The sequence below is a fragment of the Nicotiana tabacum genome, chromosome 22 (genome assembly GCF_000715075.1).
Source record: "Nicotiana tabacum cultivar K326 chromosome 22, ASM71507v2, whole genome shotgun sequence".
NCBI lineage: Eukaryota > Viridiplantae > Streptophyta > Magnoliopsida > Solanales > Solanaceae > Nicotiana > Nicotiana tabacum.
The window spans coordinates 168,269,708-168,283,214 of NC_134101.1; the positions used below are offsets into that span (position 1 = coordinate 168,269,708).

Genomic DNA, 13,507 nt, shown 5'->3' on the forward strand with positions numbered 1-13,507 from the left:
TTCAGTTTACTGTATAACCAAACAATGTTTTGAAGATGAGTTTCAAAAAAAAAAATTATGGATCAAACGGTCTAAATAGGTCAATAAGCTTGAATAAATAGGAAGAAATTAGCTAATAATTTTTGTCTTTATTAAAATTTAAACCTTGATCTTTCATGATTTTCACCAACTTCATTAACCACTCAATCACACCCTTGAGTGCGTGCTACTTCTAATCTTATGATTGAACAGGCCCTCCCCCATCTTCAATTTTTATCTTCCTTCTCTTTCCCTCTTATTTGATCTATACGGTCAAATACATAGTAACTTTCTCTTGTTTTCAGAGATTCAAAATAATGCAACGGGGGGGGGGGGGGGGGACGTAATTCACCACGAAAAGACAGTAGAGGAGCACGGCAAAGGGTAGCACTACCGCCCAAGTCTTACTTGTAAGAAAATGATCAGCCAGCTAACAGCATGACCTCATTTTGAAACATGAAACTCAAGAACTTGACCTTCATTCGACTTATCCAAGTTTGAAAAGCTTTGTACTGCATTATCAAGAATAAGAACACTGAATTCATCACATAAGCCATCACACTATATTCGGTGTCTTTTAGAAGAAGAAATTATCACTGCAGAAGAGATGCGGGTGGCCGAGGTCTGACAATATTGAGCACCCCTTTTGCTTTTGCCTGTTGATAAATTTTTAAAGTAATATAAATTAAATAAGCAAATTAAATATGAAGTTTCCACGTAACCCCAGAAGGGATTTACCTCAAAGAAGGAATTGAAATTGAGTCGCAAAAGAAATTGCCTAAGGAATGGGGCTCTCTGGCTCCCAGCAAGCCTGCTACTACGTAGTATTGTGTATAGGGAGTTTGATTTCTTGTTGAACTCCTGAGAAATCATAAGAAATAAGAACTATTGCAGCAGGAACCAATCCATACAACAAATATAATAAATAATTCAAAATAGCGATCATCGACCATAGAGGGAAAAAAAGGATCAAATTCAAATACTTAAGTAAAATAAGATTTCATCATTCGAAAGTAATAAGTTCTTCAACGAACAAAAGCCACAGAAAATCTAGTGCGGGAAACTAAATTATCTGTCATGGCATAGTTTATATCATAGTAATATTGATGATAACAAAATAAGGTGCCACCACATCTTTGTCAGCACTCATTAGTCAGATAAGTTGAGGTTAATCAAGTGTTAGAAGGTGGAGAATGACAAGCGAGCAAAACATCAATGAAAAGACGCCTTGGCTTTTATTTAAGAGTAGTGTTACATGAAGAACGTCAGAGGTGGTGAGCAAAGGACAGTATTTTGACCCAATTTGTGTATGGCAAATTCTTGCTTCTTAGTGATGAATTTGAATGGACCAGCCATCAGTCATTCTCTGAACATGTTCTTGACTATCATTAGAAAATGAAAACACTAGAAGCATAAATCAACTTAATAGTACCTCAGCTATGTGCTCCAGCTCCTTAGTACTTCTATTGCTTTCGTCGCTTTCGATCTTCCAACAGAACTGCAAGCATAGTTTCATTATTCCATCCAGAATTCTTGAGACAGAACCGATGTCCAAGAAAGATTGTGAAATCAGTGCAGCCAAGTAACTGAAAAACAACCCAATGTCCATCAACTTTTTATATCAAAGAACAAGCAGCAATCACAAGATATGAGTAGCAACGACATAGTAATCTTGCCAATGTTGAAACTAAGGGCAGCCCCGTGCACGAAACGTCCGGCATTACTGAAAAACCTACTAGAAGTTCAATACTATGAGAACTAAGGTGCAGTAGTTTCGTCTCTCAGGACAACAAACAAGTCCCCAATATACACAACAAGATTCTTGATACACTTCTAACTTATGTCGCAAATTAAAAATTTGTGTATGTTTGTTGCTTGTATGTGAAAGCTTACGATGGTGGTTATGCAACTGTCTTCACATTGCAAAAAGTAGTACAAAAACAGACAACCTATATCTGAAATAGAATGTCCCAGAGATACAAAAAGAGCAAACTACAAGTCTACAGCTTAGGTTGGTAATGATGATCACGTTCTAGTAGCTCCATTTCATTAACAATATGATATAATTGCAGATTAATGTTTCAAGAACAAATTAGTGGTGATAATCTTTGACAATATACACCTGAAAAGGACGACAGAATTCTAAGAAGCATAGAGCAACAGTGTAGAACTAGGAAGATTCAACAATACATACAAATTTCAAATTCCGAAAGGCACTGATAGCAGCAGTTGCAATCACTATTCAATAGTTACAGGCAGCATAGTACATGTCAAAATGTCCAATTACTTACTCTTGATGGAAGCCCACAAGTTCTGTGAAATCATGAGAATTCTGAATATGAGATTGCAAAACGTTCCATTGAGATTCTATCACATCCACCTGAGAAATTAAATGTGTTTTTAGGTTTTTGCAAAGACATTATGGCGGAAGACAACAAAGAGACAAGACTTTCAAGGTTGTCTAACAGAGAACTTTCTTGTGATTGCTTCACCAACTACCGATTTAAGAATTAGAATCACAACTTTAATGGTGATGGACTATGACATGTTCTTTCATATAAATTAGTAAAGTTGTTTCCAATTAAGTTGAAGAACGTAAAATTGTGACTTTCACATCATATGTAAGAATTGTCAATGAAACAACCTTTCTGCAAGTTATAAGGTATCAAAATTCTTAAGTATAGGACAGGGCATGTAGAAGTAAAAAGTTCCAACATTCAATCATATGCAGGTCCATGAAAATAAGCCCAGTTCTGAGCTTCAAGAGTCTATTTCAGCTGAAGGAAATGAAAGAAGCTAACTGCCTGATTAGTTTACTATATCATAGCTCATTTATTCAACTGATCGTGGAAATTTATCACTTCAAAGAAGAGCCTTTTAGCATTAAATCTATTACACGACAAAGCATTTGGTTAAGAAAGTTGGATCATCTATTAAGCAATGATAACTGACAGGATGCACACAGATATCTTACAGGAAATACCTGAATATAGAATTGAAGATTTCTGATCAAGAAGGCCATGTGCTCTCTAACATGCCACATTGGTCTAAGGCGTTGCCTTCGATGCTGAGACACAAATGACTTTCTAGAGTCATTTCGAAGTTTAGCAAAGTCAAAATGATCTTGATGCATAGCAAAAGCCCATGATTTTTCCAACTCCATTTGCGTCCTCTTAAGACGGAGAAGATACTGGAATATCCTTTGATACCTAATGCAAAATAGCAATTAATAAAAAAGAGTAGTTGCTAAAGGTTTTGGCAAACAACAATGTCCATGCATCGTTCCTGTTCACATCCTCATTTTATTCTGGTGGGTTGTTACTAAAGGTATTCTGGGTGGTCATCCAAGACATTATGCCATTAGAAAAACCATATACCCAAAAAGTATTTTTCAAATAAGAGAAATATTTCCTCTTCTAAGTTCACTATTTGGATTTAAAAAGATATAGATTTCATGGCAGCTGTAAATATTACTTGGATAGCACTTCCGGCGTAACAAACAGCTGCAATGGCCAGTTAATAGAATATTCAAGGGAAATGCCATCCCATCCATCAAGGGACACCTCCAAAGATGCATCTGGGTGCCCTACTGAGTCTCCATCTTTATTCACTTTTACCTTGGGCAAATCAACTGGTGAGGGTTTTAAAGCAATTCCAAATGATGGCATCCTACATTAGGAAAAGTTAATGTGACATAAACTGTTTAGACATTTCAAATATAAGAAACCAAATTATAATCTTACCGCAAAGACACCCTTGAAAAGTATTTGTCCTCTTCACCAATAGTCTTTAAAGCAGCCTGCAATGTAACCAAGGTAGTTCAAGACTTTAGATATCTTTAATGATTGTAAACCACGACAAAAACCATGCCACGCCAAGAGCAAAGAAGAAGCAACTGGACAAACAAAATTCTGCCTCTGCCATTACGCTCCAAATTTGGTTGAAAATAAACAAAAAAATAAAGAAGCATTTAGAACAACACAACAGCCTTCTTTATTGTGATTTTTTTTTTTTTGGTTGAGGAAACACAGCAGTCTTCCTATAGACAACTTATCAGACAACTTATCAAAGACCTCAGCACATCAATAACCATTCAACCGAACTTCTCAAAATCATGGATTGTTCTTCAGGCAACCAACATCAGTTACCTTTTAATGAGGCAAGACAAGAAAGAAAAGAACCAGTATGTAAAATGTAAAAATTATTTTGGAGTTGGAATGCAGAATGCAAGACAATAGAAAAATATGAAAAACAAAAGGCAGTAGTCGATACAAGCATTATTGTCCTATACAAAACCTACTAGTTGAAATGGGACCATAAGATCCGCTTCTGCAGTAGATTGGCGAGGTGGTAAACGCATCAGCTGGCGACTCTCCTCGAGGAAACTCTGTCAGAAATACCTTTTGTCAGTACTACTGAAGAAACAAAAACTTCATTTGCAAAAATCATTAAAAGGAATAGCTCTCAAACAGCACATGCTCTTTAGTATTCAACTAGAATAGCACTAGCTCGTTATGGCATATTCATTAGTCACCTACACTTCTCACACATATTTACAACAAATGAAGTTAAATATAGCTGAGCCATGACATAAGAAATTAGCTCTACTTATGTTGCATCAATTAGTGCCTATGTCCTTTCCACCAATAGAATAGAGAAAGAATAAAAAATCACAAGCCTATGTAAGTTTATGACTACTAACTGATGAAACTGCTAATTTTTGCTGCCTATTAATATACATAGGTAGTTTATATTTTGTCAATGATGTATTTCACATCAGCATGAATTTCATTTATATACAATAACAAATTTTATTATCCAGAAAATCTTCAAGAGCATCTGGATACAACAACAACAACGACCCAGTAAGATCCCACAAGTGGGGTCTGGGGAGGGTAATGTGTACGCAGACCTTACCTCTACCCCGAGGGGATAGAGAGGTTGTTTCCGATAGACCCTCGGCTCAAGAAGACGAAAAGAGACAATACATCAGCACCATCAACAAAAAACCATAGAAATAATAACATCACAAGAACCAGTAAATAAATGGAAAGCAGATGTAATAACCAGTAAATAAGGCTCGACACTATGAAAACGGAAGAATAGTGTAAACACAACATTGACCACTAGCAGTCTAAGACTAAATCCTATCAGCCTAGCTTCACACTGCTAGACTAAGTATACTCAACTACCTCCTAACCTACAACCTTAATGCTCAACCACCACAACTTCCTATCGAGTGCCATGTCCTCGGAGATCTGAAGCCTCGCCATATCCCGTCTGATCACCTCTCCCCAATACTTCTTAGGCCGCCCTCTACCTCTCCTCGTATCCACCAACGCCAACCGCTCGCATCTCCTTACCGAAGCATCCAAGCTTCTCCTATGTACGTGCCCGAACCATCTGAGCCTCGCTTCCCGCATCTTGTCATCAAGGGCAGCCACGCCCACCTTCTCCCGAATAACTTCATTCCTAATCTTATCCATCCTAGTGTATTCGCACATCCACCTCAACATCCTCATTTCTGCTACTTTCATCTTCTGGACATATGAGTTCTTAACTAGCCAACACTCAGCCCCATACAACATGGCCGGTCTAACCACCGCTCTATAAAACTTACCTTTGAGTAGCGGTGACACTTTCTTGTCACACAGGACTCCAAATGCTAACCTCCATTTCATCCACCCCACCCCTATACGGTGTGTGACATCTTCGTCGATCTCCCCATCCCCCTGGATAACCGACCCAAGGTACTTGAAACTTCAAGAGCATCTGGATGATACTAATATTTCCTTCATAAGCACCTTCAGCATGTTTAAGTTAGGTTAAAAACCCTAGGCTTTGGAGAAAAAACAGTAGCCACATAGATTATTCAGAATACTAGTATATCTGGATGATACTAATATTTCCTTCATAAGCACCTTCAGCATGTTTAAGTTAGGTTAAAAACCCTAGGCTTTGGAGATAAAAACAGTAGCCACATAGATTATTCAGAATACTAGTATAAAACATAAAATGCTTCCTTCTATTGATCTTTAATTGAATTATGCAACTTTCTCTCTGAGCTGTGCCAAAAATTGGAAAAGAAACAACCATCAGGAGAACATGATATCATTGACAACCTGTGAAACATAAGTTGTAGAAGTCAGTTTCCTTTACCTGGAAGAAATCACCTTTTTCTAAAAGAAAATAGTCTTTAAGAGCCTTCAAGTGCCCATTTAAGTCGGCACGCACAACGACAAGCTGCAAACAGAAATGATTCGTAAGTGCATTTTCTGCAGCAAGGGAAGAAATGGTACTGTATGCATGCACCTGCCACAGATGACTGGCTGCAACTGCTTTTATTGTATCAATGGCATTCTCGAATGATCTTTTGTGAAATTCAGACGACTCCTACAAATGAGATAGTTTTAAATTTAGGCCAAACAATAGATAGAATGTGCACTTAGCTTCAGGAGGGAGAAACCCATAAGGAGCAGGTTAAAAAAGGTTCCAAGCTTTAATACATGTGCCAAAGAAGATATATCGCACATATCAATATTAAAGACTGAGAAGCTTATTGTACCTTTAAGTGTTGAATCAGAGATTCAATCTTGTCAGCCTCTGCCTGTGGGAGTAAATCTTCTCCAATTAACTTATTATCCAAGGAGTTATTCTGGAAAGATATCGCCGTTGTATATCCTTGGGCCCTTTGAGGTCCTCTTTGTATTTGCTGATGAGATGAACCATCCTTCAATTGGAAACTGGGACTTGGATTGCGAAGAACCCTAACAGCTTTTCCTGCAAAAAGAATTGATTCTGCAACATGCATGGTAATATACTCTGGCAGCATATCCTGCATGGAGGAGAGTGTACAAATAGCTTAAATGATGTATGGTAGTAGGTTGATGGCAAAATCTGCTCTATTCCATGTGAAGAAGAGAGAACGAGAGGGAGCAACGAGAATACATAATGGTGGAGGTTTACGGCACAAGAGGGCCAAGAATAACAGGGAATGTGATAAAGTAAGCTGGGAAAGAAGAATGACTCATATTTCAACAATGATATGACGATTTTATTGTTATATCAGTCCTAGTTCCAGCAAATGGAAAAGAAAAATTTTCTTGTAGTCAGTTCTTGCTGTATCGAAGGATTGATATAGAGAAAAAAATTCCTATGCTGCTTATTTAAGCCCACCTACTGCCTTTCTTCATGAGCAATAGAACATCTTTCTAACTTTATTCAGAATACTGGTTTCAAAAATTATGCAATAGAATTGCAAAGGTAAACTAAAATCCTTTTCAGATATGTCTCACGAGAATGTTATAGATAAGGCCTTCGAATTTGCAGCTGAATAACAAGTGAACAACGTAAACATACATGACAGAGGCTAGTATAAATCATATTGCACAATCAAAATAATGAATGTCGTATCTTCCTAGATTCACCTAAGTAATAAATAAAGCAGGACTAATAGATTCTTTTTTTTTTTTTGATAAGGTAAAGATTTTATTGATAAAAGGACCAAGATGGTACATAAAATTACACCAAGATCAGACAACACCCATAACAGCATACTTCCAGTTACAAATTGCTTAGCACATCCAAAAACACTAATAGATTCTTTAATGAACCAGTTCCATTTCCCTAATCATATATACATCACAAAGAAGACAAAATGCCAGAAAACTAGAGTTTCTGAATGGTTGGGATGCTAAATACACATGGGGCTCTCAATTGTCTCATCAAAGAACTATGAGATGCAAAAGACTAACGACATGTCTATCGAAATATATCTCGAGATCTGAAACAAGACATTTTACAAGGGCAATAATAGAGAAACATTCATAGACGACAACCAGAAAAATGAAATGTTGTACAGATCCAGAGGAAGAACATGAAGTAGCAAATACTCCATTCATCCAATTTTATCTGTCCTCTTTAGACTGGGCACTATTATTAAGACGAAATGTGGGGTCAGAATTGGAGATAAAATTAACTTCTTGAAGAATCCGAACCAGCTTCCCCATAAATATGATATCTCTTTCAAGGAAAATGCAGAGAAAGTGTGCGAGAAAAGCTTCCTTTCTAGGAAAATGGACATAATTTTGGGAAAGCTGATTAAATAAAGTAGGAAACAAAGTTTGGGGCAGAGGGGGTACTTTATATATAGAAGCAACAAAATGAACAATGCAAAACATACCAAAGAAATATGGAAGCCCAAGTGCCAATCACTTAAAGATGTATCAGCGACTGACAAGCGTGTCAGTTTCTCAAGCAAATGTGGAGCTGATTCCTGTTCAGAGTCTTTGTCGTCCTGACTAAGACATAATCACAACTTACTTAGATATGTTACATATGGCTATTTGAAAAGTTACAGGACATTATAGTGACATAATGCACGGTGAAGTCTTGTGAATGAGTAGTTGCTCGAGAAAAATTTCAAGTACCGGACAGTATGATAATAAACAACAACAACAGACTCAATGTAATCCCACAAGTGGGCTCGAGGGAGGGTACCATCGGCTCAAGGAAAACGAACCGGATAGTATGATAAGTTCTATGCAAATTGGGGAATCTACTGAAACACACAGCTCACTGTCATAAGTCCTTAACTGAACAGTCAGCATCAAGCTATGGACCATTACCTATTACTAAGTAAATTTTAATTAAATGCCAAATGCTGCAGCAAGCATAAAATTATCAAACAGAATTAAAGACACCCTTCTCAGGGCTTACCTGCTGATGTAGAATTCTTGATATGGATCATGAAGAATTCCATATACCACCCAAGAAGCAAGCTGATTATACATGACCTGATGCCCATGCCAGAGGAGCCTATGCTTCAAGAAAAAAGAAAAGAAAAGAAAAAAAAGGAAAACACATGTAAGGAAGAGAACAATCGTTATTTTGGATCCATAAGCCACTGTACTAGCAGAGACACCATCATAGAATTTGCAGCTTCCTATTCCAGAAAGAATAATTCTTTTCCAAGTTAATCAAATTAAATAGTAAGAAAAAGAATCCAATGGCTGGCTACATTCTTGCAGGGAGAGAAAACATTTGCATCCTCAATGACAGAAAAAAGATAAGCACACGTAAATTCTAAGGCACTATTTTGAAAACATTCCTGAGACTAGTAAACTCAATCAACTTTCAAATCAAATGTGCTGTTTTACTTTTTTAGGTTTGTTCAATTCAGTGACCACTTTGAGTATAAGTCATTACCAGGAAACGGAAGCCACTTTTTATTTCCAAACGACTAATTTATCAAAAGCATCTCTAACCCACATTCAACTCTCTTATCTTCAATCATATTTTGGTCATGAGGTTCTCGATCATATTCAGAAAACAAACAACAATAAAAGAAAATATTAAGCAGAATAACTTATCTAGATAGAGATCCTTTCCCACATCAGTTCTTGAGGATACAGGAAACAGTGATGACCTAGCTCCATCATAGTGCTTTCAACAGTCGGACAAGTGGAGTAAATAACACTCTGTTACTTTTAATTTGGAAAGTTTTGGAAGGGGACGGAGAACAGGCAGATAAACAAATACAAGCACCAGTAAGGGGCAGGTCAGGTACCCACGTTAACACAAGTACTATAAAGGACCAATCTTGACTAATGATATCAATTTAAGTTCCTCGCAAAATGCCCCATGGGTTGGTGTATTTCTGTGAAGACATCTGAATGCCTTACCAGAAGGAAAATACAAATTGTACAACCGCTTGCATAGTATTCAAAGACCAAACGTGTAAGCAACTTTTGAGAAGTACGGCAACAACCACGACAAATAGATAAGCCACGAAAAAAGAAAGAAGAAACAAAAAAACAGTTGAGAGATGAGACGGCAAAAGAATGTGATAAAGTTTTTAAATGCTCACCTCTGAATGCATGTCTGTAGTTCCGGAACCCCACAGTGGCAGCATTTGTGTAAAAGGTTGAGAAGTTTTCCTCCATAAATGTTATCATGTTCAATCTCTAGAATCAGCTCAAAAAGAGGAGGCAAAAGAACAAAGAACTGAAATAAAATATGTTAGTGAGTCATTTAAGGAACAAAAGCAAGTCATTGAATGTATTGAAATAGGAAGATCAAGAAAATCAAGGGTGGAAAAATACGGGCAACAAGAATAATATGAAACTTGAGGAAGCACCATCAAGTCTTGATCAGAGAAAAATAAGTGCCACATCATGAAGTAATAAAAATTAGTGAAAAGCAGAGAAGTGCAGGTTCAGGAAGAAGGCATAAGCTACTAAATAAAAAGAAAAGAAAAACAGAAAACTATAAAATCAGCCAAGGTCACTTACAGTTGACTAGGATAAAGAAACAAGGAACTATGTACCAGAAGAAACAAGCAAGAAAAAACTTGATACAGCCAACGCAACCAGCCAATCCAACAATTTCCTATCCTAGTTTTTAGTATCCTATAAAGTTAAACAAATGAAAAAGAACAACCCTCATACAGATCTACTGATTCAAATTCAGAATTCCACGGCAACATATTAAAGTGATGATTTACATTTCTGCTTTTGCTTGCTGTAGACAAATATTCATCAATAATATGATCAGTAAGCAAAGAAATAATCAGAACACAGTGGTACATCATAAGGAACAAACTAACAACCCACCTTATTGAGGCCTTGAGTAAGTGTTGCCAAGATAGGTGGTGAATCAGACAGTAACTTTTGCTCAATATGTAGAACAGCAGACCTATAAACTGATAACACCTCAACAATACCATTCGCAATGGCCCTCCTGTACACACTTTGCTTCACTGTCTTCCCTTTCAATAGTTGGGATGTCCTCGACAGAGGTGACTCATTGGCGGACCTAATCCAACTTAAGTTACAAGACTTGGCTGCAAAGCGCTCTAGCTCCCTATAGTAAAATCCTAGAGTGATAATCCTCTCAATGACATCCCTGCACCCAAACCCAAAATACATGAAATACCTGCACTCCACGGCCCAATAATTATAAACGTAATACATCAAAGGCCCCTAGATATTATAGGAGCATTTATATGATTAAATCACAAGAAGCACCTACAGGTTACAACCCAAAATGTAATATATAAATGCCCAAGATCGGCAGGAACAATTATATGAACTAAAGGTCGAAAACCACATAATACACTGTTTAGCTAGATATGCAGATATTTCTTAAAGTAGTGAGAAGTTCTATATATTTAAAACAACAAAAAAGAAATGAATTATTTCCATGTTTGCTAACAACAACAACTACTACTCAACTAAACTAGTTCGAACTAGCTATATGAATCCTCAGTATCTATTTCACTCCATTCGGACTAGTTTAACTGCAAACATGAAGGATTGAAATACCCCAAGAACAATTTAGGCACAAGCAAAAAATTCAACAAAAGCTATATAGAATAAATTTATTAAACTAGGGAGAGAACTTGGTAGGAGGATTTTTCACAACTCATAAACTCTTGAATCTCTCTACATTGTCGCTACCTCTCCACAATAGAAAATATGTAGTAACACCCCTATTTATAATACTACAAAATCAAAAACCTATTCCAATATAAAATTGGTAATCAAAACCTAACTAGATATGAATTAAATAAACTACCAAATATCAAATCCTAGACAACATAGGAATACTAATTAATCTTGGTTTAATTTCCGACAAAACATAACCAAAATTGGGCTAAAAGTTGGTTGCCATACATTTTCCACTGACGAATGAATTATACTACCCATAGAATAAAAAAGTAACACGAGAGGATAAATTGAAAACCTTTCACTGGGTTGAACGAAGGAGAGATCAGGGGCAAGCTTAAAGGTGGGTTCCTGAGAGATGGGTGCATCTGGGGACAAGGGAATACTGTGGGTAGAATCATCTCGGTGTTGTCTTGCGTCGATGATGAGATCTCCGGTGTAACCCAACAGCGCCACTAAGATTTCGTGCAGCATTATAGGTAAAGGAGAGAATTGCTTTAAACTGCTGAGTGAATAAAGAAAGAAAGTAAAGGTTTTGATGAAATGCGGTGAAAAGCGGGAAAGGGTTGGACTGGAGAGAGAGTGTCCTGAACTTTTTTGCTTTTGCTCAAAAAAAAAAAAAAAAAAAATTAAAAAACATTTGTTTGATTATAGAAAGCAATTAGTTTTGGGGGAATTACACATAAATAAATATAACTCACACACATACGGTGCAAGTAGAGGCGGCAATATTATTAAAAGGAAACCGTCGTCCATTCGTATTATCGATTAAAAAATGGGTTGGATAATAAACTTTGTAAAAATAGGTCGAATATGGATAAGAATCATATTATCCAATTAGAAAATAGTAAACCAAATGTATAACTAATGTGTTTAACTTTTACATTTGTAAAGCCTCAAATTGGGGATTCCTCAAATTTGAGAGACTAGGAATTCTCAAAAAATGATCATATTCAAGAAGTCATATCCATATTATCCGCCGGATAATCCGTTTTTAATCCGTCTCAAATACGGATCGAGTCAAATAATTTATCCGATTTTTAAATTACATATTTTGACTCGCTCATATCCGACCCAACCTGCCTGTTTGCCACCCCTAAGTGCAACTAAGTGGCCCATATTTAACTTTACAAAGTTGTAGCCCAAAAATAATATGCTAAAATTCAACATTCAACTCCAAATAGGTTCTGGAAATTACTATTTAATATTAATTTTAAAAAAGACTCAAGCTTTTGATCTAATCTTCGAATTAGTAATTGTGGCTCAAACATTATTTCCATTTGGGTGATAAAAATTAGATTTTTAAGATAATCCATCATTATTGAACAAGCTTAAATAAGTGGATTTCAATTTTAAATTTGGTTTTATGAGAAATTTAGAGTGGATGTTGTTTAGACTTGTTAGAAATAGTATAAGGAGGTTGTATACAAAATTTGAAGTCATTTAATAAGATTTGGACTGGTCCACCATTGTTGAACAAGCTTAAATAAATCGGTTCAAATTTCGAATGATATTGTGAGAAATTTGGAGTTGGGTGTTAATTAGATTGTTAGAAATAGTATAAGGAGGTTGTATATAAAATTTGAAGTCACTTAATGGAGATTTGGTCTGGTTTTAAATAAAATTTTCAACTGAAAATCGTGAAAGAAGTTCGTCTACATATGTTTTGTATAAAAGTGTATAATATTGTATAAGATGTGTTTATACACTCATATACGTTATTATACAAAATTATATATATTATACAAAAATTGACTTCGTCTTCTTCCTTGAGTCTCTTATGATATTTAACTCAAACCAAGCTCAAATCTACTGCAAATCACTTCACATTTAAGTTTTGAACTCCTCTTGATATTTTCAATCAATTGGAGCAACACCCAATCCAAACAATTAACAAACTCAAAAAACCCAGATCTAAAATTTAACTCAAAAATTGTAAAACTAAATCGTGAAGAGTCTCAAAAGCCACCGGGCTCTAGAACAAAAATATTCTTAGTTTTGTAGTAAGATTTTCTTGTCGTAACATCAAACGAAATGGGTAA

General features: G+C 36.1%; 1 protein-coding gene across 1 annotated transcript; it reads right to left on the reverse strand.

Moving 5' to 3' along the window:
* Nucleotides 1–111: 111 nt before the first annotated feature.
* Nucleotides 112–12,124, reverse strand: LOC107760079 (gamma-tubulin complex component 4 homolog). The gene is made up of 16 exons (XM_016578097.2): nt 11,764–12,124; nt 10,632–10,923; nt 9,887–10,023; nt 8,737–8,835; nt 8,201–8,318; nt 6,584–6,853; nt 6,331–6,411; nt 6,178–6,261; nt 4,319–4,405; nt 3,762–3,817; nt 3,493–3,687; nt 3,002–3,227; nt 2,310–2,398; nt 1,451–1,604; nt 757–879; nt 112–674 (listed from the first exon to the last, which is right to left on the reverse strand). The coding sequence occupies exons 1-16, from the start codon at nt 11,937–11,939 to the stop codon at nt 612–614; spliced, it is 2,250 nt and encodes a 749-aa protein (XP_016433583.1). The 5' UTR covers nt 11,940–12,124; the 3' UTR covers nt 112–611.
* Nucleotides 12,125–13,507: the final 1,383 nt, after the last annotated feature.

What these genes read in the sequence shown, in the direction of transcription:
- LOC107760079 (XM_016578097.2), bottom strand. Translation starts at nt 11,939, where the DNA reads ATGCTGCACGAAATCTTAGTGGCGCTGTTGGGTTACACCGGAGATCTC. An exon ending in TGGGCTTCCATATTTCTTTG is followed by an intron (nt 6,854 to 8,200) that starts GTATGTTTTGCA and finishes TCCTCCATGCAG; the next exon opens with GATATGCTGCCAGAGTATAT. An exon ending in TTATGGTCCCATTTCAACTA is followed by an intron (nt 3,818 to 4,318) that starts GTAGGTTTTGTA and finishes GTTACATTGCAG; the next exon opens with GCTGCTTTAAAGACTATTGG.